Genomic DNA, 24,370 nt, shown 5'->3' with positions numbered 1-24,370 from the left:
GAAAGTGAACAGATCATTTTAATTTTCTCTTTTTAGGAACTGGGCCAAAAGCCCAAACTTTTCATGCTAGAGGAAAGAGATGCCCCAAACAAGCAGTGATGGGGAGATGTTTTCTTCTGGGTAACCCAAAATCCCCTCTGATACTCCCTCTGCTTCTAAAAATGTCTTGTTTCAAACTTGAGTCATGAAGATTCCCAAGATAAAGTCTGCAGATTTTGCTCTAAGCATGGCATGATCCAGTCTGCTACCTCTCTTTACTACTGCGAATGCCTGTATGGTGGTTTTCTAGGGGTATGGACAAAAATGTGGATTTTTTAAATAAATACTCGAACATAGGGGAATTCAACACAATTCAGAAATTGGAGCCTGTATCTCCTTTAGCATTTCAGCAGGAATTGCACTTAGTTTGCTTGTGGCTATGTAGAAATTGTAGGCTGATTCCTCTTTGAACTCCATCCCCAGGTTCTGCCCCTTCTTCCCCTATACATCCAAACTCAAAAAGACTCCTGACTGCAGCATCGGGGGAGTGGGCAGGCAAATCACTTCTCCATGCTTCCTGCTTGACCTCCACTTGACCTTTCGAAGCATTTTCAATGTGGTCCCCTATGTTTAGGAGGCAACCCCGAGTTTCCTCCAGCTGGTCCTCATCGGTCATGGATTCAGGGTTATCCAGGTGCTTCAAGGACTTCTTGACGGGCCCCATCAGCTCTTTGCACTTGGAAGAGAGAAAAAGCAAAGCTCCGCATTAGTCAACATCAGAAGGAAGGCGGAGGAAAGGGAGGCCCCGATTGAGCCCATATTAATTTGGGGGAGGGGATCTGGTGTGGGCACCCTCCTACCTGCAGGAAGCAAGGTGCCTGGTGATCCATGGAGCACAGATCTTTTTCGTCATATGGGTGGTACCTGGACCCTAAAAAAAATGACCAGGGAGAAGAAAGGGAAAATTATAGGCTTTATGCAGGAATCCTCTGATCTAGGTTTGCTTACACTGCAACCCCTTGGCTTTAATAAAAGGATACCTTTTACTAAATGCAACTCGCCTGCAAATGGAGACGAGAATCTTTCTTTCCCAAATGCCCAAGTTGGGTCAGACCTGAAAATCTCTCACCTGTGTGGCTGAAATGCCCTGTTTTTAGCTGGTTGCATTTCTCTCCATGCGGTAATTGTGTTCACTGTTGTACTGATCATAGGGGTATCCCTGTGCCATACCGGTGATCCCTCCACCAAAGGGTTCATACGGGTGCTATCTGGAGACTAAAAGAGATGACCGGGAGAAGAAAGGGAAAGTTATTGGGTTCATGCAGGAATCCTCAGATCTCGCTTTGCCTACCACTTGGCTTTAGTAAAAGGATACCTTTTACTAAATGCAACTTGACTGCAAATGGGGATGTGAGTCTTTCTTTCCTAAATGCCCAAGTTGGGACAGGCCTGAAAATCTCTCATCTGAGTGTAATGAAATTTACTTAAATGTTTACAAAATGTGAGGGGGTGTACTCACTTCTGTGATATACTGTAAATATGTTGTTTATAAAATATGTATTAATTTTTTTTCTATGGTTAAGATCCTGTACTTTGAATTGTTGTACATTAAAAGTTGAGTATTTCAAAAACTGAAATTTCTGTCTAATTTTTTCTTCCAATAGTTGTCCCTGAGGTTATTTGTTTTTGGTGGTTTTATTTTGAATATACTGAAGACTTTTATTATGTGATTCTAGATAGCTTGACATTTTATGGATTTATTTTTTCTTTTTGATCCCTTCTCAATGAAGTATCCCAATACTTTGAAAAGATCTCAATGCAGGAATTTGAAATTAGGCCAAAGGTTATATAGGACCTAGCTTCTTCCCCATCACAAATCTGTTCTAACTGAAAGCTGATGACACATTTTAAAAATTTTTTATTGATCTTCGGGTTTTCTGAAGTTGGTAATTATTTTGGCAGCAAGGTGAGCTGGCTCTTACTCAACAAATACAAGAAACGTGATACAGTTCGTGTCATTTTTTTTTTCGTCCTAAAGATTGCATCAACAGAAATTCAGAACTGTGTTATTGGGAAGAAAAAGAAATTTATTTGGGATTTTTTTTAAATTAATAATTTACAGTATTTACATCACAATACCCCACACAGTTTCCACACACATGCAATAAGCTGGAAAGGGAGGCAGTGTGTTTGTTATACGCTTTCCCTGTCTTTATTCAGATTTTCATTCAGAGCCTCTTGGGTCTTCATAGGCTGAATTCACTCAGAAGCCAAAATTTGAGGATGATAGAAAATAAAGTGCTTTGTTAATAATTAGAGGTTTAAGGAACAATATCCCAACAGCTGGGAAATGGTTTTAGAGCTCACCACAATCAGAGAAATAAGTTGAGGGGAATGAAGGATTGGTTAAGAAAAACCTCCCACTTTGTTAAATTTTACTGTTTTCAAGAATTTGATTGATGAAATGCTTAAATGAAATGCCATTTTGATAGTGGCCAGATAATTTGCATTAAAATCCCCTCCCTCTTGTAGTGACGTCGTTGGATGGGGGTTATAGGATTTGGCGCTGGGGAGGGCAGGAGGGAGACTGAATGACAGACTGGCGAAACCAACTTTGGATGAGAATGCTTGGAACTCTTAGTGACGACTGCAGAGACGTGGAAGCCAGAATGCCAGAAAACGAAAGGAAAGAAGAAGAAGGAATGGTTTATGATCTCTGTCCCTCCTTTTCTCTTCTCCATGCTTTTCTTTGCCTCAACAACTTTGGGACTTCCAGCAGCACTACCTGAACCAAGGAGAGCTGTGGACAAAGAACAGTTCTTAAATGGTGGTGGCAGAACTTTCATTTCCATGGTTGTGAAGGAGCAAAAGAAGGACAGTAGATCCTTGGGGGACTTCAGTATTCATACATTGACTCTGGAGCTCCTGTTTTTTTCTTCTCCTCCTCCTCCTCCTGATCCATGGGAACATCAGCGATTTGGCTTGGAGGAAGGAGCTGAGAGGAGGATCCCCCTCAGACAGGATTCCATGAACATCTCAAGATGGTCAACTTAGCACTTCTGGTTAGAAAGGTTCGAAACCCCCAATGGCTGTCATCCCTAGAAAGGAGACACCTTTCTGTTTTGCATCTTTCCGATATCTCGCTTGTATTTGCAACTGAGTATACCACTCCATTTCAGTCCCTAGTTCCTCTAATTCTTGTCTTGTTTTCAGTTCCCCTGTTGCTGATAAGATATCTTTTTATCTTATAATATTTCTCATATTCATAAGGTTTGGGTATACAAATACTTCCATTGTTGAAAGCCATATTGGTATTTTCAAATAATGTTTCTAATTCTTTCCCACACTAATAATAATGCTGGTTACAAAGGTTCGAAACCCCCAGTGGCTGTCATCCTTAGAAAGGAGATTTTCCTATAAGGGTAAAATATTTTTGGGGGGATTGTTTTTGATTTTGTAAAGTTTTTTATTTTATCCATCTTTCATTAAACAGTTTGTCCTCTGGGTACAAATGTCTTGTGCAATAACAGTTAAAATTTACAGCCATATTCATTATTTTATCTATTCTTAACTTCATACTAATACATAATGTATCTAATATAACAATGTTCTTCTTGACTTATTTATTAATTAATACATTTTCTATATTTCACTCATCTACTTTTATTTCTAGTTTTCATATTTATTCTCTAACCATCGCTAAAATAGCTCCCATAAAATATTCAGTTTGTTCCTTTTCTTTAATTGCAAGTGTTAACCTATTCATTTCTGCACATTCTAATATTTTCCTAATCACATTCTCATATGAAGAAATCTCTTCACTTTTCCAATTTTGTGCAAATACAATTCCAGCTGCAGTTATTACATGGGTAATCAAATATCCATTTTCTTTACTGCAAGTTTCTGGTAAAATCCTTAACAAGAATATTTCAGGTTTCAAATTAATGTTGTTGTATCATCTTCTCCAACCATGTACATATTTTTGTCCAATATTTTATGGCTTCTATGCATGTCCACCACATATGATAGTACAATTGTTTTCAAGGAGTTACTTTCAAGCTTAATTTCTGATAGTTTCCTTAATTGCTACTTAGTTACAATAGAATTAATTAGAATAGTTACTATTTCACTCAAAACTTCTGACATGTTGCTGTAAGGGCAAAATATTTTTGGACTAATAGTTTTCAAGTCAGATACATTGAATCTTAATTTCTGATAGTTTTCTTAATTGTTACTTAATTACAATATAATTCATTAGAATAGTTATTTTTTCACTCAAAACTTCTGACATATTCCCATAAGGGTAAAATATATTTGGACCATAGTTTTCAGGTAGGATACTTTCACTCTTCTGATATGTTCCTTAATTGTTCCTTAATTAGAATAGTTACTCCCCCCCAAGTTCTGATATCTTCAGAATTGTTACTTAATTAGAATAGTTACTCCCCCCCACAAGCTCTCATATGTTTCTGATTGTTACTGAATTAGAATAGCTACTGTTTCACTCCTAAATTCTGTCTTTTTCCTGTAAAGTTGAAATGTATTTGGGCCATATTTTCAGGAGGGGATATTTTTGCAATGGAATTGTGAGCATTAGATGGAATAATAAATCCAGAATGTTTCTATGTTCCCTTTTTGCCCAGGTTTAGAATTATAAAATGGTGGTGGGAGGGTGAATTCTGCCAAATTTGAAGCATTTATGAAGGTTTATTGGAAGATTGAAGGAGATGATTCTGGCTGCTCTTTGGTTTCTACCAGTCATCCACCTGCAATAACCCAACTCGATACTGTTTCGCATTTCCCCCCAAGATCTGGGGTAGAAGAATTTTGGTGCATAAAGTCATGGACTTCAAGGGAAAATGAAATCTCTGTAACTTAATAGAGTAATTAATATGAATTTGTATTTTTGACAAAGGAACTTGCCACTGTTGAAGCGATTTCTGATGTAAATATGTTGTTTATAAAGTATGAATTAAATTTTTTCTATGGTTAAACTCCTGTACTTTGAATTGTTGTATAAAACAATGGCATTGTTTATGAGGTCTACCCATCTTCTGGGAAACGCACAGCCCAATTTTTTTTTGCATAAATTGCCTGTCATTTTGGAGTGAGCTTCCTGATGATAATTGATTTATGACTTATGAGCCATCACTTGTTGCTTGTATGTAATACGAGCTTATGCACCGGAGACAAATTCCTTGTGTGTTCAATCACACTTGGCCAATAAAGAATTCTGTTATATAATACAAGACCTGAATGGTACAGAGGAAAAAAAAAATTGAGGCCTTTAGCAAAGCTCTTTAACGGTTGTACCGCTTCCTGTTTAAATTTCACAAATTTATCAAGGCATACAAGTATTCCTTTGGAGTAGTGAGTGACGGATTACAGAGAACGTGCAGTCCACGAAATTATAACTGTCATTAGCTTTCATGCTGTGATTTTTGTTTTGTTTTCATCATTTTCTGGTAGCTACTCTTAGTCCATCAATGTTCTGAAAGTGCCTTAAAATAATGTCCAATTTAGTTTAGTTTAGTTTATTGTCATTGCACATGGTACAAATAAATTAAATGCCACCTTCAGTGTACATTATAACTATAAAAATAAAAACACGAACATACATCCTTTACATTCTAATAATTGAAATTGAAAACCCGATATTGCACTATACCGTAGAATTCAATATGGTTATTGCCCTGGGATAGAAGCTGTTTTTCAGCCTATTTGTCCTTGTTTTTATTATCCTGTACCGCCTGCCAGATGATAATAGTTCAAAAAAAGGGTGCCCAGGATGAGATGGATCTTTAAGAATGTTTTGAACTTTCTTAAGGCAGTGGGAGCTATAAAGCTCTTCCAAAGAAGGGAGAGGGCAACCCATGATCCTCTGGGCAATGACGTTGACCCTCTGGAGTGCCGTCCTATCTGCCACTGTGGAATTGGTAAACCATACACAGGTGCAGTAAGTTAAAATACACCCTGTGATGCAGCAGTAGAAGGTAACCAGCAGTTTTTCATTCAGTTGTTGTTTCCTGAGAAGTCTCAGGTAGTATAATCTCTGCTGGGCCCTTTTGAGCAGTGCTGCAATGTGAGTGCCCCAGGTCAAGTTCTCTTTTAGGATAACATCCAGAAACTTAAAAGTGGCCACTTGCTCCACTCGGACTTCATTGATAAGCAAGGGCTGGATGTCTGATCTATTGCTTCTAAAGTCCACTATAAAGCTCCTGGTCTTATTGGTGTTAAGGACCAAGTTATTGTCTCCACACCACAAAAGCAACCGGTCCACCTCATCTCGATAGGCAGACTCACCCTCCCCCCCTGGAGATCAGTCCCACCACTGTTGTATCATCTGCAAATTTAGTAATAGTATTACTAGTGTGAGTGGAAATGCAGTAATGCACATAAAGAGTATAGAGTAAGAGAGTCAACACACAACCCTGTGGTGTACCAGTGTGAAGAATAAGAGCTGAAGAGAGATGATGACCTAATCTGACCCTCTGAGAGCAGCCATACAGGAAATTCATAATCCAAAAACAGATTGAATAAGAAAGCCCAAGATCTGTAAGTTTAGACATTAATCTATGTGGAATTATTGTGTTAAATGTAGAGCTAAAATCTACATAAAGCATCCTCACATAGCGCCCCCCCCCTCCGCTGTTCCAAATGAGTCAGAGCCAGTGGTGGGTTGCCCCCAGTTCGGACCAGTTCTATAGAACCGGTAGTAAAACCAGCGGGAGGCTCCGCCAACCGACCCTGACGTCATCAGGAAGCTTCTGCGGCATTGCAAACTGGTAGTAAAGGTAAATAGAATCCACCCCTCGTCAGAGCAGTGTGAAGAGTTATAGCATCCTCTGTAGATCTATTTCTTCAGTATGCAAATCAAATGTATGCGGAAGACCAGGAATGATGTGCCGGCAGACCAATTTCTCAAAGCACTTCATGATGATAGGAGTGAGTGCCAGCAGTCTGTAATCATTGAGGTTATTGATAGGGAATTTCTTTGGCAGCAGAACAACGGTGGAAGCCTTCAAACCAGGTGGAATAGTGGACTGGGATAAAGACCAATTGAAGATTCTGGTAAAGACTCCAGCCAACAGATCAGCACAGTCTTTAAGCACTTGGCCAGAGATACCATCAGGACCGGCAGCCTTTCTAGGGTCCACAGCCCTCGGAATGCTCACCTCCTGTTCCTCCACAATGAGGTAGGGGCTACAATGGGCTGGTGGCTGTATTTTAGCTGTCTCTGATGTCTCCACTTCAAAGCGAGCAGAGAAATGATTCAGCTCTTCTGCCAACGAAGCATTCCCCCCTAACCCTAACCCTAGCAGGGATGACATTGGTCGGTCGGTTGATGGTTGGCAATTTGTTGAATCCCTCGCCACACCTGCCTCATGTTATTACTATAAAAATTATCCTCAATCTTCCTCTTATAATCAGTCTTGGCCTGTCACCCAGGAGGCACTGGACTTCCTTGCTCATCCAGGGCTTCTGATTGGGATAGATCCAGTGGTGAAATCTACATTTTTTGCTACCGGTTCTGTGGACGTGGCTTGATGGGTGTGGTGTGGTGGGCATGGCAGGGGAACAATACTGCAAAATCTCCATTCCCACCCCGCTCCAGGGGAAGGATACTGCAAAATCCCCATTCCCTCCCCATTCCTGGGGCCAGCCAGAGGTGGTATTTTCCGGTTCTCTGAACTACTCAAAGTTTCTACCGGTTCTCCAGAATGTCAGAACCTGCTGGATTTCACCCTTGGATTGATCCTAATAAGTTTATCCACAGTGATAGTGTCTGTGCGGTGTTTGATATAGCACAGAACAGTTGCAGTCTGTTCTTCTAGGTCAGGGTGGTAAAAGATTTGTGGGTGTGTTGAGGGAGGGAGAGTCAAATCCTTTTTCAGACTGGAATGCCTTGCTCGGGATGCCGAACTGGTAGAGAAATCGATAGCTGATCTGAAACGTTTGGCAGAACTTCTCCATAACAGTTGTGCTTCAGCCATGCAGGAATATGAGGAGCACCTGAAGGAGAACCCAACTGAAAGTGAGGAAAGGGGCTTTCTGTGATGGGAAAAGGTTGGTGGTCAACCCAGGGACCTGGCTCAGAATCCAGGGTTAGGAGCCTGTGACGCTAGATAAAGAAAGTTGGCACCATATGAGGAATTCATGCTTAAGGAGACCTGAACTCTGCAACTATGTTGTTTACACAATTGGTTCGGTATTTGCTTAATCGATCTTCCCCAATGATTTCTCAGTTTCCATTTTTTTCACTTTCCATCAAACTAACCTAGGAAAATGTCTATGGAGATTCTCAGTCATCCAGGTCATGATTGTCCAAAGGTGCTTTTTAAAGAAGCAACTGGACTTTTTTGAAGAAGCACTTTTGGGATAACCCAGGAAAGATGGTGCTAAATCATTTAGAGACCGTGAGAGATAACATCTTAAGGTGGAATCATAGCAAAGCCTGACAGTTGAGAATAGCGGTCTTTTACACACACAGATTTTTTCAACTTTGAGGGGGAAAAAAGAACAAAAATGATGCCAAAACTTGTCCTCCTTTTCCAAAATCATTGTCAGGTACAAAGGATCAAGACCAGAGGTTAAGTTGCAGCACAGAAGATTTATTCAAGCCGATATGCAAGAATCTAGACAAATAAAGTTCAGTACTAAATTGTCATGTGATAAGGGTCAACAGAATTCTCCTCGGCTTATAACCATTCATTTAGGAACTGTATGAGGTTACAACAGCAACAGGAAAAAAGTGACTTACATCCTTGCATTTATGGCGATGGCAGCATCCCCAAGGTCACATGATCAACATTTTGGTGCTTAGCAACCAGCATATATTTGTGACTGTTGCAGCATCCCAGGGATGCAGGAGAGCTGTTTGCCTCTCTGCCTGGCTTCCAACCAGGATTCGCTTATTGATTTTGCATGATTCGCTTAACAACTTCAGCCTAGTCCCAAAAAAGGCCATTAAATCAGGTGTGATTCCGTTAGTAGCCGCCTTGCTTGGCATCAGAAATGTCTGGTCTCCATTATAGTTGTAAGTCGAGGGCTACCTGAATATATCCTCCCACCCCCTTATTAAGAGTAAGGTCCTCTTATGCATCCATATTTTTTGCTCTCCCCAAGGAAGATGGGGTAAATAAGAATACCCTGAAAATTAGGGAGAATACAAGGATAAGCAGCCAGGCCAAAGCAATGAAAAAATAAGCAGTCAGACAAAAGCAATGATAACAAGTAGCCAAGAAATCCCCCATAGCCATCATGCTCAAAATCTGCAGCAGCCATCTTCCCACCCTTCCCAGCTGCATAGAGAGAACTACAACCAGCCGAATAGAAGGCATTTCAACCACACAGGTGTGAGATTTTCAGGCCTGTCCCAACTTGGGCATTTGGGAAAGAAAGACTCTCATCTCCATTTGCAGGCGAGTTGAATTTAATAAAAGGTATCCTTTTACTAAAGCCAAGGGGTTGCAGTGTAAGCAAACCTAGATCAGAGGATTCCTGCATAATCCCAATAATTTTCCCTTGGTCATTTTTTTTAGGGTCCAGGTACCACCCATATGACCAAAAAGATCTGTGCTCCATGGATCACCAGGTGCCTTGCTTCCTGCAGGTGAGAGGGTGCCCACACCAGATCCCCTTCCCCAAATTAATATGGGCTCAATCGGGGCCTCCCTTTCCTCTGCCTTTCTTCTGATGTGCGACTAATGTGAAGCTTTGCTTTTTCTCTCTTCCAAGTGCAAAGAGCTGATGGGGCCCGTTAAGAAGTCCTTGAAGCACCTGGATAACCCTGAATCCATGACCGATGAGGACCAGCTGGAGGAAACTCGGGATTGCCTCCTAAACATAAGGGACCACATCGAGGAATCAGCCTACAATTTCTACATAGCCACAAGCAAACTAAGTGCAATTCCTGCTGAAATGCTAAAGGAGATGCAGGCTCCAATTTCTGAATTGTGTTGAATTCCCCTATGTTCGAGTATTTATTTAAAAAATCCACATTTTGTCCATATCCCTAGAAAACCACGATACAGGCATTCGCAGTAGTAAAGAGAGGTAGCAGACTGGATCATGCCATGCTTAGAGCAAAATCTGCAGACTTTATCTTGGGAATCTTCATGACTCAAGTTTGAAACAAGACATTTTTAGAAGCAGAGGGAGTATCAGAGAGGATTTTGGGTTACCCAGAAGAAAACATCTCCCCCTCACTGCTTGTTTGGGGCATCTCTTTCCTCTAGCATGAAAAGTTTGGGCTTTTGGCCCAGTTCCTAAAAAGAGAAAATTAAAATGATCAGTTCACTTTCTTTCAGGAATCTTTGGAGATTTGCGGCCAGATTCTCAATATTAAATGGCAACACCTTGAGAAGGATATACTGGATGGCCAAAGGTGAAGCACCTTCTCCATGCTTCCTGTTCAATGTGACCTTTTAAAGATTCTTCACCGTGGTCCCCTATGTTCAGCAGCCACCCCGACTTTCTTCCTGCTGGTCTTCCTCAGTCATCGGATCGGAGGTATTCAGGTGTTTCAGGGGCTAAAGCCAAGGGGTTGCAGTGTAAGGAAAGCTAGATCAGAGGATTCTTGCATAAACCCAATAATTTTCCCTTGGTCATTTTTTTTAGGGTCCAGGTACCACCCTTATCTCTTGAGGGATCTGTGCTCCATGGATCACCAGGCACCTTGCTTCCTGCAGGTGAGAGGGTGCCCACACCAGATCCCCTCCCCCAAATTAATATGGGCTCAATCGCGGGGCCCCTTTCCTCCACCTACAGAACTAAGGATTGGAGGCTTGATAGAAAAAAACTGTGCCATTGCCCTTAAACAAAATGGCGGCCGAGCAGTCATCTAAGAACTCGAGCTGGCGTAACTGTCAAAAACTGAAGCACTGCTCAGTCTCAAATGAAGGCAGATCTGTCTTAAACAGTCTAATTTGGCCAAATAATCAAAGCACTGATAAACGGAGATAGCCAGAGAAAGTCAAGCCTCGTAGTCGAAAATGTTAATTAGCCTCAATCAGCTGTGAGGCAGTTTAAAATAGCAGGGAAAAACTCTGCGCTTTCTTAAAACTGCCGACAAGCGGCAAGAATCAGGGAGCGAGATAACTCCTCAAATGCAAAAGTTTATGGCTATAGTGAAATAGCATCATCCATATTATGTGCGCCAATTGATTTGCGCTTGATCTTCAGCCTGGTCCACTTCATTAGAAGTTTGGATAGGAACAGAGGATGTAGGTGCATTAAGCACTGAGAACGTGGGAGCGCTAGACTCCTCAGTAGTGGTTGTACCCATAACGGGATTAGAACCCCAAACATGTTTATATTAATTTAAACTACTTTTAAATTTACGTTGACCTATTACAGGGCTGATAAAATTTTAGGGGGATAAAATTTTACAGGCTTCATTTAGGGAGGATCATAATCAGAAAGTTTGCCAATTAAGTATTCCCAGGGATTCCAGCTTTTTTGCTCAGTCGTCAGACTGGACAGTTGTGTGGAAAGTGTGCTCTATCTGCTTTTCAGCGTTAGTGTGTTATTTCTGCTTAATTTCTTCAGTTCTTTTATCTACTGAACATTTTAATTTAATTCACCTATACCTCAGAAGATTCTTAGGACATCTGAGGACGTTTTTCTACTTTCAGCATCAGAAAACATCGTTGAAACTGGCCAGTTAATCATGTCCTTGGAGCATTCCGCTCCCTTAAGGGGGCGGAGGGTTTAATTTCGCCTTTATCAGCAGAAACTATTTAAATGTAAAAAACCCAATTGTTGAGTCTTGCGCTCCCCTTGTCACAGCTAATTTAAGCTGATCATTAAAGTGGAGTTTCGCACTCCCTCATGCTAACCGCTTGTCGGCCACTGAATAAAGACACAACTTTACAGATTGTTGCTGCAATCTTTACATCAAAGTCGGTTTTGACGCTTTTAAAAACAGCCTCCCTTTGCTGCTACTGACTTTAACTGATTTCAGCTGTTTAGCGCTGAATTGTGGCTAAAAATTTAGCCAAAAAGGAGTCTCACGCTCCCAAGATCATCTAAAAACCTCTTCTAACATAAATTGATTTCAGCTGCTTAGCGCTGAGTTGCGGCTTCAAATCTAGCCAAAAGAGGAGAATCACGCTCCCAAGAGCAATTTACGCTCCCAAGATCAATTAAAGCCTCATTTAATAATTATTCTACATAGGTACTTATAGTTACCTTAACGACTTTTAACTGTTGGAATTTTATCTCTGCCTTACAATTGAGCCTCGCGCTCACATTGACAGTTGAGCCGGTTGCCATTTGAATACCGGCAATAACTCAAGTTCCATTCCTGAGAGCCTCCAGCCTATCAGGATCTGTGCTCCATGGATCACCAGGCACCTTGCTTCCTGCAGGTGAGAGGGTGCCCACACCAAATCCCCTCCCCCAAATTAATATGGGCTCAATCGGGGGGGCCCTTTCCTCCACCTTCCTTCTGATGTGCAACTAATGTGGAGCTTTGCTTTTTCTCTCTTCCAAGTGCAAAGAGCTGATGGGGCCCGTCAAGAAGTCCTTGAAGCACCTGGATAACCCTGAATCCATGACGGATGATGACCAGCTGGAGGAAACTCGGGGTTGCCTCCTAAACATAGGGGACCATATCGAAGATGCTTTGAAAGGTCAAATGGATCAAGAAGCATGAAGGAAGATTTGCCTGCCCACTAAATCTTCAATCTTTCTCTCTCCCAAGTGCAAAAAGCTGATGAGGCCCATTAACAACGTCCTTAGGAATCCGGATAGTCCGGAAACAATAACTGAGGAAGATCAATTGCAGGAAATGCGGGGTTCCCTACTCAAGATCGGCGACCAAGTGCAAAAAGCTGATGGGCGCCGTCAAGAACTCCCTGAAACATCAGGTGCCTTGCTTCCTGCAGGTGAGAGGGTGCCCACACCAGATCCCCTTCCCCAAATTAATATGGGCTCAATCAGGGCCCTTTCCTCCGCCTTCCTTCTGATATGCGACTAATGTGGAGCTTTGCTTTTTCTCTCTTCCAAGTGCAAAGAGCTGATGGGGCCCGTCAAGAAGTCCTTGAAGCACCTGGATAACCCTGAATCCATGACCGATGAGAACCAGCTGGAGGAAACTCGGGATTGCCTCCTAAACATAGGGGACCACATCGAAGATGCTTCGAAAGGTCAAGTGGATCAGGAAGCATGGAGAAGGTGATTTGCCTGCCCACCAAATCTTCAATCTCTCTCTCTCTCTCCGTCCCTTCCTTCCCCCCTCGGCAGAGGGATCACTGGTACACGGATCGCCAGGCGCAGAGAGAAAGGTATCAGAGCTCAGGAAACTCAGGAAACTCCCAGCCCAGCAACCTTTCTCATAAACTCACCTATCATCAGTACAACAGTGAACGCAATTACCGCAGACAACCAGACTCTTTCTTGCTGTGTGGGATTTATAAGCACAGATGTGAGAACTGGGAGCTCATCAAGTCAGACCCAGAACTGAAACTCACCGACAAGGTACAAGGAACTTCACACACGTCAATGTTTTACAGATGCAACCCCAAATTATAACGCTTGCAAAAAGAACTTCTTTAGGAAGCGGTGGCATCAGATGTGGGGATTACTGGTTCTGCCACTTGACAAGCAAGTTTTTCTGCATTGATTTTATGCATAAAACACAGAGTAGGTTTGATCTCCTAGTTAAGGCACCAGGCTAGAAACCGGGAGATTGTGAGTTCTAGTCCTGCCTTGGGCACAAAGCCAGCTGGATGATTCTAAACAAGCCCCTCTCTTTTATGTTTATTCCTTCTCCACCCATAATTGAAATTATAACAGACTGAAAAAATGAATTTATGACTGCATGACTGTAACTTTGTCGCTTGTATCCTCATGATTTACATTGATATTGTTTCCTAGTATGATTTGATTGCTTATTTGCACCCTATGACTATCATTAAGTGTTGTACCTTATGATTCCTGACAAATGTATCTTATCTTTTTATGTACACAGAGCACATGGGAGTATCATTAATTGATGAACTCCAGTCTATTAATTAAATAATTAGCAATCAACATAGCTTCACCCCAATGACCTGCTCAGACCAGAATCCTCCAGCAGTGAATCCTTCATGGTTTGTAAGACTCCATTCCATCTCTCAACTACACCATTCTCACCTGCTGTGTATGGATTCGTGCATCTGTGTTATTCCTAACTGTCCCAACCAGTTGAAAATTTGCTGACTTGAATTCTGAACCTCTGTCAGTCTGCAGCTGACATACCTGTTGTTCATATCTCCTTTCTACAAAGCTTACCCATTGCTTACATTTCTGTAGTACCTCTGTTTTACTCTTTAGTAAATAGCAGAAACCAAACCTGCTGTAGTCATCTACAATGACCAGCACATACTTTGTTCCTCCCAAACTGGCTTGCATTGGCCCAACCAAATCTGCATGTATTAGTTCTAGAACTCTTGTTGTCTTCCTTGTGCTACTTTTGCTCACTGGGAATGCCTTGGACTTTGATGACTTACATATTGCAGTTTTACATCTCTTTAACTTCAATCCTTCTCCAAACTGGTCCATCTTTTGCAAAACTCTGAAGCTGGCATGGCCAAACTTTCTGTGCAAGAGATGAACACATGAATCATGCTGTGCCACATTTCCAAATGTTAGGGTACATTGAATCTTTTGTCCCTGCAACACATAAAAATTATCCTGCTTTATCCTGTGCATATACATTCCTGTTTTGCTTTATGAGACACCTCCCATTTGCAAATGTAGTCTCAAATCCTTGCTTGTCTAAACTAGAGACACTCAGCAAATTATGCTCCATTTCAGGCACGCATAATATATCATTGAACCTCTTTTCCAGATATGGAATTTGCATACTGCCTCTTCCAACTTTTGCCTTCTGGCCATTTGTGAAGGCTACTGCATCTCCAGCAGCTGCATCCATCCTGTAAAACAATTTACAATTATTAACAATTGTTTGACTTGCCCCACTGACTATCAACCATTTGTCTCTGCTATTGCAATAGCTGACTTTGGCAACAGCAATTTGTCCATCTGCTTCCATTTCCTTATTGACGCATCTGTGGCTTCCCATGCTGGGCTGTTTCATGAGGGATGCTCTCTGCTCTTGTCTTTCAACAGCCTGGGATCCCTACCGCAGGAAGTCAGCCTGTGCCCATCAAAGAGGATGAATTGGACCAGGCAACTTTCAACACTATGAGTCTTGTAGTTTCGAATGGTCGCTAAATGAGCTGTTGTAAGTTGAGGGCTACCTATATAATAAAATAATCAGTTACTCTGGATCAAAACAAAAATATCATTAATGAATTCACCTAAAGAAAGATGGGAAATCTCTTGTTTGTTAAATGGGAAATTAGGTGAGTTTTGCCATTTTACGACCTTTCTTACTACAGTTGTTAAGTGAGTAATTGCAGTTGTTAAATTAATAACCTGGTTGTTAAGTGAATCTGGCTTCCCCTTTGACAGAAGGTCGCAAAAGGGGATTGCATGACCACAGGACACTGCTACTGTCACACTCTGGATCAAAAGAAAATTATCATTCCTTCACCTCAAGAAAGATGGGAGATCTCTTGCACGATCTCCAAGATTTTATGGCTATGCCAGATGAGCGTTAAATCCCATCCTGAAATTTGGATAGCTTTCGCTTCCTTGGTCTTGCCCAGCAAACTGGGGCTTGATACTATGTGGCTCCAGATGTTTCTTTGAAGAATCCTGTGTCTGCCATTTTGAGAGGGTGCCCATAGCAGATCCCTTCCCCCAAATTCAAATGGGCTCAATCGGGGTTTCCCTTTCCTCTGCCTTACTTCTAATGTGCGACTAATGCGGAGCTTTGCTTTTTCTTTCCTCCAAATGCAAAGAGCTGATGAGGCCCATTAAGAATGCCCTGAAAAACTTGGATAGTCCATCAAGTATCACTGACGAGGATCAATTGGAGGAAACTTGGGGTTGCCTGCTCAAGATAGGAGACCACATTGAAGAATGTTTAAAAAGTCACACTGACTACATTCATTAGGGCCTGTGCATTGAACTCAAATGTAACATCAAGGTGAGCGCAATGACAGAACCAAAATGTCAGCAGGGATAATCCTGCCTTTGTAGGAACCATTGCCTGATATTCATCTTGTAGATGTCAGTGCTCCTAGGAACCTTGATTTTTTTTTTTTTTTTGCTATCAAACCATGGATATTATAATTTTAGAAGGATTTCAGCATTGTAACCAAACTATATCTGAAAATCTCTTGGCCTATATATTTGCCTCCAAATTTTCTCAATTTAATGCCAAGACATTACATAAATTGTACAGGATGGTTAGCAAAGTGAGCCTGGGAAGGGAGGCTTTTCTTTTTTTCTTCTTGCTTTTTTTGCTCCTGGTTCCATCATTGCTATCTTAAGAGCCAGACATTGGGTTGTAGAAGAGAGGAGGAGAAATCCTATCTTTAGGATGGGTAGCCTTTCAATGCTCAGGGGACATAGGTTGGAGTTCAAAGCAATTGACTCTTCTGGCTCACTCTGTGATGGGACTGTAATTCTCTGTGAGTCTCCAGCTCCTTTTTAGAGTACAACCGTAGGATAAGGATCCAACAATCATCCATAACGATCCAAATGGGTACGAAAATGTGTCAAGGCTGAAGAAAGCCGGTGGATTCATTTGATGGATCCAGAATTATGGCCTGAATTGTCCTTGGAAGAGAATTTTGTCAGGAACAGCAGATTGAGATGGAGAGAAATAGTCTGCGGTGAGAAAATTAAATCCAGTTAACTAAGCCATTATTTCACTTATCACCACCATCTCTCCCCATCATGTAGAATGAAGTTATTTGAGCCTCAAAAGAGACTTCCCTAATTCGTTACATTCATTTCTCTTGGCTCCAAGAAGGTGGGGAAGAGAACAATTATTTGAAAGATCAACAGGCAGGGGAAAACGATCTTCTAGACTGCCTTTGGGCACTGACCTTGCCTGGGACCTCTGCTGTGTTGCTGGAAGGCACGGAAGCTGAAATCAGACAATGGGGTTCAGAGAGGGCCCTTTGGGGAATAAACAAATGACTGATTTCACATTTCACTCACATTTTCAAATGAAACTTGGAAAGTGCCAGGGACCGTTGAGTGTTTATTTAATCACTATTTCTTTCTGGCAGATTAGAGGAGGAATTTTCCCAAATTAAAATGACTTGTGTGCCATCTGTTCTTTCAACAGGGAATTGGATGCCTCTCCATTGTAAATAAAAGGATGTGTTCTCCTTGCAACTGCTCAGGCAAGAATGAAGAAGTTCAGATGAGACTAACACAACAGTCTTTGTTTGCAGGGCTTGGCTTGGCTTGGTAAGCCTAAAGAAGGAAAAAAGTTTCCACCCAGAAACAAACAATAAAATCCATTCAATTTGAAGTAAGAAATCAGCAGTTAACAGCACTTCAGGAAAAGAAAGCAAGGGGTGTATGTAAAATGTCACAGATCTTTATCAACCTCTGGGGATAATGTTTTCATATCAAAGGAAGTAGATTCTTGTTTTCATTATTTTTTTAAAAGTGATCAAAATAGTCTTTTCCTTCCTTCCTTCCTTCCTTCCTTCCTTCCTTCCTTCCTTCCTTCCTTCCTTCCTTCCCTCCTCACTCACTCAGCCCCATTTCCTTTCTTCCTTCCCTCTTCTCACTCATCCCCATTTCCTTCCTTCCTCTCTCCCTCCTTTTCTTTTCCTCTTTGTTTTCCTTCCTTCATTGCAAGGTATGTGGCCTGGATTTGCATAACAGTTCTGTCTGTCCTGAGAACGGACGTTGTTTTACCTGAATGTGTCCTCATCCACCACGACTCGTTGGAGTACCCTGCGGCCAAAGGACGCCTCGGCTGAGTCGAAGGCGTCGATCCTGTAGTGGCGAATGAACGGGGACAGCGAAGACCAGGTCGCCACTCTGCAAATGTCTGCTACGGATGCTTGAGTAGCCCAGGCTGCGCTATGTGTAGAGTGGGGTAGGATCTTGCCAAGTAGTGGTCTGGAGTTCAGTTCATACGCTAGCTCAATGCAGGCCTTGATCCATCTGCTGACCGTGGAAGCCGAGACCTTCTGGCCCATGGAAGCCGGGTTGAACGACACCAGGAGGGCTTCTGTGTGGCGAAAGCTTGCAGTCCTGCGTATATACAGTCGTAACGCTCGCCAGACGTCAAGAGTGTGCCAAGAGTGTGCTTCTCCCTGTGGTCCTGAGGCGATGGACAGAAATCCAGTAAGATGAGTTCCTGGGCCCTGTGAAACGTGTTCACCTTTGGTATGAAGGTGGGATCCAGGCGTAGAATCACCGACGAATCTCGGAATATGCAAAGGTCCTTATGGATGGAAAGTGCAGCGATTTCTGAGACCCTCCGTGCCAAGGTGATTGCCAGGAGAAAGGTCACCTTGAAGGCCAGGTACTTGAGGGCAACAGATCCTAATGGCTCAAATGGAGGGCCCATCATTGTCCGGAGTACCAGGGATAGATCCCAAGACGGGTAACGGTGCACCGTAGGAGGGCGTAGGTTCGTGGCCCCATGTAGGAAACCTTTAATGCATGCTACTTAGACGACATTCTGATCCTCTCATCACACAACCAAGCGGTCAGAGATTTGGAATTGGTCCTGGAAACGTTCCAAAGCCACGGCTTTACAATCCATTTCGAGAAGAGCCACTCAAATTCTCCACTTGGGGGCAGTGATAGACTCGATCAAGGGACAGGTTTTCTTGTCACCGGACAGAGTCCAGAGCATCCAAGATCTGGTTCAGCAGACACTGACAAGGAAGAAGGTTCCTCTTATTCATCTGTCCTGCCTCCTAGGAAAGATGGTCTCTTGCTTCGGCATTGTACCGTGGGCACCTAGACACTCGAGGGCGCTCCAATGGTTCCTCCTCCCCTTCCAACGTGGGTGGATGGATGCGTGTAGGTAGGCCTCTCAAAGGTCTACTGACTGGAGAAGGTCTCCTTGTCTCACCCGTCAAGATGGATTTGAGCGAGTGCATCTTGAACCTGCGGTATTGAACGGACCGGTTCAGACGTTTTAAGTTGAGGATGCCCCTCCAACCACCGGAGTTCTTTGGCACCAGGAAGAGGCTGGAATAGAACCCCGAACCTTGGTGATTCTGTGGGACCGGTTCTATGGCTCTGACCTCCAAGAGATGGGTCAGTTCCTGGGCCATTAGACCCTGAAGTTCGCTGGACTGCGGGATTGGGCATCTCATGAAGCGATGAGGTGGCGGACCTGAAAATTCGATGGATAGTCCAGATGAAGTTGTGCGCCTTACCCACGAGTCCAAGGTCGACCGGGACCACTGACATTGGAATAGGAGGAGTCTTCCGCCAATGGGGCCCCCGGCTTGGGAGTCACTTCCCCCTCCTGGTGGCTTTGGAACCGGCTCCACGGAATGGACGTTTGGACTGCTGGTTCCTGCCTCTGTCGCGGAACTGTTGTCTATCCTGGGCCCAGTTGCTGCCTTGGTAGTTAGAGCGGTGTGGAAAGGACCCCCTGGGCCCTGCGCCGGTACGAAAGGGCTGTTGTAGGGGGTAAGGTGAGTACCTCCTTTCCTGGTGACGGTGAGATGAAGGAAGTACTTTCCTTTTGTCCTTGTCTTCGACTAGGACTGGTTCAAGTGCCTCCCCAAAGAGATCAGGTGCCTTGTACGGGGCTGCGGCCAGCTTCCACTTAGCTTTGAGGTCTGCCTTCCAGGGGCATAGCCAAAAAAGTCTCCTCGCCGTGACGGTGGAGGCTAAGGTTCTTGATGCAAACTTTGCCGAGTTTAGGGAGGCATCGGAGGCGTATTTGGTAGCAGCAAATATTTTATTTATGTCTTGCTGCAGTCTGGTGTCCTCCGGTGGAAGCCTCTCTTGCATCTGGCGGAGCCAGATGAGGGCCGCTCTGCTGAAGAAGGACATGGCGGTAGAAGTTCTGATCGCCCAGGCTGCCTCCTGGTGTGCCTTGCGGAATGCCCACTCCGTCCTTTTGTCCTCTGCCTTAAGGCCATCTAGCGCGTCCGTGGAGATGACCGAGGCGGATGATAGAGACGTGACTGGCTGGTCAACTGCTGGAAGCGTTAGTAGGTCATCCAGTTCAGGAGCTGAACAATACAGTTTTTTGTCCAAGCTACTGGGTGTTGTCAGGGAGGCTGGTTGTCCCCAGGAGTTCTGGATCACGTCAGTGAACAATTGTGGACAGGGTATACAGTCCTTTTCTGGTTTAGAGGATTTGAAGAGGGCATTGTGGGGCCCCACTGTAGCAGGCGATGATGTCCTGACCTCCCCGGGCACTCCCAAGTTGGTCGTGAGGTGAGCTTTGTGCAGCAGCGACTTGAAGAAAGCCAGCCGGAACAGGCCAGTGAAGGCCGGTGAGTCTGGCATCAGTCCCTCGTCTTCTGAGAACTGCACGTCCTCCGGGCCCTCATCAGCCTGATCCGAGTCATCAGAAGAGGATTCTCATGCTTGATGAGGCTGACTTTGGGGCTGGGGCTGATGCTGCATCCCTTGACCCGGGAACGGGTGTGGGGGTGGTTGTCACACCTGCTGCCAGCTGCAGCCAAGAACGAGGATAAAGTCGAAGAAAACATGGCTTGAAAGTCCAGTTGCGTAGCCGGCAAGGGCCCCCCCTGTGTTCCTGGTGAGATGAGTGCTGCCCCCGGTGGCGAGAGGGGCTCAGGCCTGACCGGGGTCAAGAGGGGAGGGCCGTTTGGCTGAGGGCCCGACTGGGCCTGGGCCGGGGTTACTGGAGTCTGAGCCAGTTCCGTCGGGCTTGTGATGGCAGAGTCTGGCTCCCCTGGTGCGGGGGAAGTAGCTTCCCTGGCCAAGGATGTAGCCAGTGTCCTCTGTGCCTTGGCACACTGTCTTTCCAGCACATTATGGCGTCTTAGTGCGTCCCTATCCTGGACAGGCTGCGCCTTGCTTGCCTTGGACTTTCGGCTGGAATGCCCAGACCTTTTGCTATTGCTCTTTATGGCTGATTTGGCCCCCTTGCGAGGCAGGCTCAATTCCAGCTCCAGCTCCGATGAGGAAGAGTCAGACATGGCTTGCCCCGATGGTAAAGAGCTGGCGATGCTGACAACCGTTGCTGAGAGCCCGGAGGTCACTGAATGAAGGCAACCCCAACGACTGGAACTGCTGGCCCCTAATCTCAGGGGAAGGTCAGTCAGGGAGAAGCCTCTTGCACCAAGATGGCGGCCCAAGGGTCCGTCAAAATGGCGGGCGCCACGTGGCGCGAGGCTGGGGTGCCAGAAGATGTACTGGTGGCCCGAGGGTCCTACCAGATGCCGCACTGTGCACCCGTCGCTTTAAGCCTTTCTGTAGTGTAGCGGCTGATGGCAAGGCTAGCCGGGCTTTCCGCGGCTGCTCTCTGCCTAATCCAGGTGATTTGTGCTCTGGCCGGGATCTCTGTGTTCCGGCGCTGCGGAGGCTGTCCCGCACCCGGGAGGTGAAGCCGGCTTGCTCCTTTTAAAAGCAAGGCGCCGGGCGATAGCGTGGGCGGCTTGAAGGTCCGCGCCCCCCCGCCCAGCTGATTAGCGCTGCCGGCTCTCACAGCGCCGATCCCAGCAACGAAAGATGAAAATAAACCTGGTAGAAAAGGAAGGTAATCAAAAATAAACCAAAAGCCTAATCGCCCCTAGGAAAGGGAAAGAGAAAAAAACTGAAGGTACAACTTAAAGGAGGAAAAATACATTAGGATCCAGGAGCTCCCAAAAACACTTCAGCGTTTGCCAACAACTGAGCAAAGACTGGGGTATCATGTGATTGGGCGTATGGCTGGGGCAGCCGGGAAAGGGGAAGTTCTTTTCTTAAAGCTACACTCAGTTGTTTGCCAAGGCTGAAGCATTTAACTCATTGATGGATAGTGGGAGCAGCGCACAGGAAAACTGTGGTGTCCTCATGCCACCAAAAGTTAGCACACAAACAGATTTAATTGTGGATGTTGATGACTGATTACTTCCACGCTGTGCAAGAAGTCCACCTGGCTTATTAAACATAAATCACTGATCTAAACTGAAAGATACCCAGTTGAACAAGTTCATTAAGGTCTGCGTATTGAACACAAATGTAACATTAAGGTGATAGCAATGGCAAAACCAAAATGTCAGCAGGGATAATCCTGCCTTTTTAGGAAGATAACCCTGATATTAATCTTGTAGATTTCAGTGCTTCTAGGAACCATGGTTTTTTTGTTTTTTGCTATCAAACCATGGATATTATAATTTTAGAAGGATTTCAGCATTGTAACCAAACTATATCTGCAGATGTCTTGACCAATATATAGCACTTAGCAATAGTACTTAGACTTATATACTGCTTTACACTGCTTTTCAGCCCTCTCTAAGCAGTTTACAGAGTCAGCCTATTGCCCCCAACAAGCTGGGTCCTCATTATACCCACCTCAGAAGAATGGACGGCTGAGTCAACCTTGAGCCTGGTGGGATTTGAACTGCAAAATTGCAGGCAGCCAGCAGCAGTAAGCCTGCAATACTGCACTCTAGCCACTGTGCCACCAAGGCTCATAGAAGAAACCTTGCCCAATATATTAGAAGAAATCTACCGTATTTAATTTCATCATGTCAATATGCTGGACTAACTGTTAATCCTCATATCCACACTTACCAGCTACTGAGGAAAGTCTACAGGTAGTCTTCAACTTATGACCACAACTGAGCCCAACATTTATGTTGTTAAGTGAGAAATTTTTGTTAAATGAGTATTGCCACATTTGTTAACTGCATCCTTGCAGTTGGTTAAATTAGTAACACCGTTGTTAAGTGAATCTGGCTTCCCCATTGACTTTGCTTGTCAGAAGGTCGCAAAAGGGGATCCCGTGACCCTGGGACACTGCAACTGTCATAAATACGAGTCAGCTGTCAAGCATCTGAATGTAAATCACGTGACCATGGGGATGCTGCAAAGGTCGTAAGCGTGCAAAATGCTGTCACTTTTTTCAGTGCCCTTGTAAGTTCAAACGGTCACTAAATGAACTGTTGTAAGATGAGGACTACTTGTATTGTATTGCTATTATGCAGAGTTCAATAAACAATGATCTTTTCCTGGAGCAAACCAAGTTCTACACAATGCTTCGGAGTTATAGAATCTCTAGGTTTTGTTGGCCAAGCTGAAGAGAAGCAGCTTGACAAAAACTTATCTAAATTATCATTGTTCATGGGTTGCCTTCAAGAAATGGCTCCTACTTTTACTGGTCTTCAGAATTTTTGTTTATGCTCATTTGGGTATTGATTTTAGTGGCCACAAAAGCTAAAATCTATGAAAAGCTCAAGTTTCTTTCGAGTCAATTTTTACCCTGGACTGTCCACCAAGTAATCTTGGCAGCAGTGTGGCTACTGCCTTCTTCCAGGATATTATTTTCACTTCCCACTCCATAAATTGAGCCAGACACAAATGCTAGGAACAATGATGTTGAATACATACAACATTCTTCTCTTTCCAGCTTCTTAAGTCATGATCTAGCGTCTCTCTCTCTCTCTATCAGATCTGGCTGTTCCAAAACTCCTTGCAGATCCCCTGAGATTCTTCATTGTAAGCAGATGTTCTATTTGTTCAATCGCCTTCTACAACGAAGTCATCTGTCTTGAAAAAAAAAATATATATGCTGTCAACAAATATTCTCCTAGGCTTGTTTTTGGAAAGTTGTTTCAAAGCGTGTAAAACACATCACCAGGACAAGACCCTTTGAATTCCCCATGGGAATGCTTCATATTTTTCCTCCACAATGCCTTCAGCCATGTATTGATTCATCTGCTGTTAAATTCTTGTTTTGGTTCACGCCTCTCAAAAACTTTAACCATTATGGCTTTGTGGGACAGCTAGTCCAAGGTTATGGAAGGAAATAAACAAATAACTCTCAAAGAACTGTTTTCATAATATATAATTCCTACCCAGGTATTAAAACAATTTTTACTGAATAACAAAGTTGGAAAGAATCTTGGAGGTCTTCTAGTCCAACCCCCTGCTTAAGCATGAGAGCCTATAGCATTTGTCCAGTCTGTTCTTAAAACCCTCTACCCACAACATTTTGAAGTAAGCTGTTCCACTTATTGATTAATCCGTTGATTAATGTCTGATTGGCTTTTGTAAACACAAAATTGTAGAACAGGAAGCCCTCTAAGACCATCAACTCCATCCCACCAACCCCCATGCAGGAATCCAGATTAAAGAACTCCCTGATCTGTTTCAACAAATCCTACGAAGAGAAACCCTCTTGTAATTTTGATTAGAAGCATCAATTCATTATGACTGGAATTACGATTCAAATAGTCAATTTCATCTTCCTAGGATGTACCATAACTGGTTGTACCCTACCTGGGTCTAAGTAAAATTTCTGTAATTAATGTTAAGAAAATATGATTTTGCTGGATCAAAACTACCTTACTTGATCCAGGATCTCATTTCCCAA

The 24,370-nt window shown here is 43.6% G+C and overlaps 2 protein-coding genes across 2 annotated transcripts in view; one reads left to right on the top strand and one right to left on the bottom strand.

The window, feature by feature from the left end:
- Positions 1-8,570: 8,570 nt before the first annotated feature.
- LOC117669940 (uncharacterized) overlaps positions 8,571-24,370 on the bottom strand; it is a 17,477-nt gene continuing 1,677 nt past the window's right edge. The window contains exon 2 of the mRNA XM_060694778.2: positions 8,571-23,544. Within this exon, the coding sequence (XP_060550761.2) occupies positions 19,321-20,331 (1,011 nt within the window). The 5' untranslated portion in view covers positions 20,332-23,544 and the 3' untranslated portion in view covers positions 8,571-19,320. The remainder of the gene's footprint in view (positions 23,545-24,370) is intronic.
- On the top strand, positions 15,070-15,988 carry LOC148112149 (ATP-dependent chromatin remodeler CHD2-like). The gene is made up of 2 exons (XM_087878095.1): positions 15,070-15,199; positions 15,804-15,988. Exons 1-2 carry the CDS (start codon positions 15,070-15,072, stop codon positions 15,986-15,988), a joined length of 315 nt encoding a protein of 104 aa, XP_087734221.1.

The sequence above is a fragment of the Pantherophis guttatus genome, chromosome 13, assembly GCF_059756535.1.
Source record: "Pantherophis guttatus breed Tessera chromosome 13, ASM5975653v1, whole genome shotgun sequence".
In the NCBI taxonomy this organism is placed as follows: Eukaryota; Metazoa; Chordata; class Lepidosauria; order Squamata; family Colubridae; genus Pantherophis; species Pantherophis guttatus.
The sequence above is the reverse complement of the archived record's forward strand: the minus strand, read 5'-3'. Positions and strand labels throughout refer to the sequence as shown.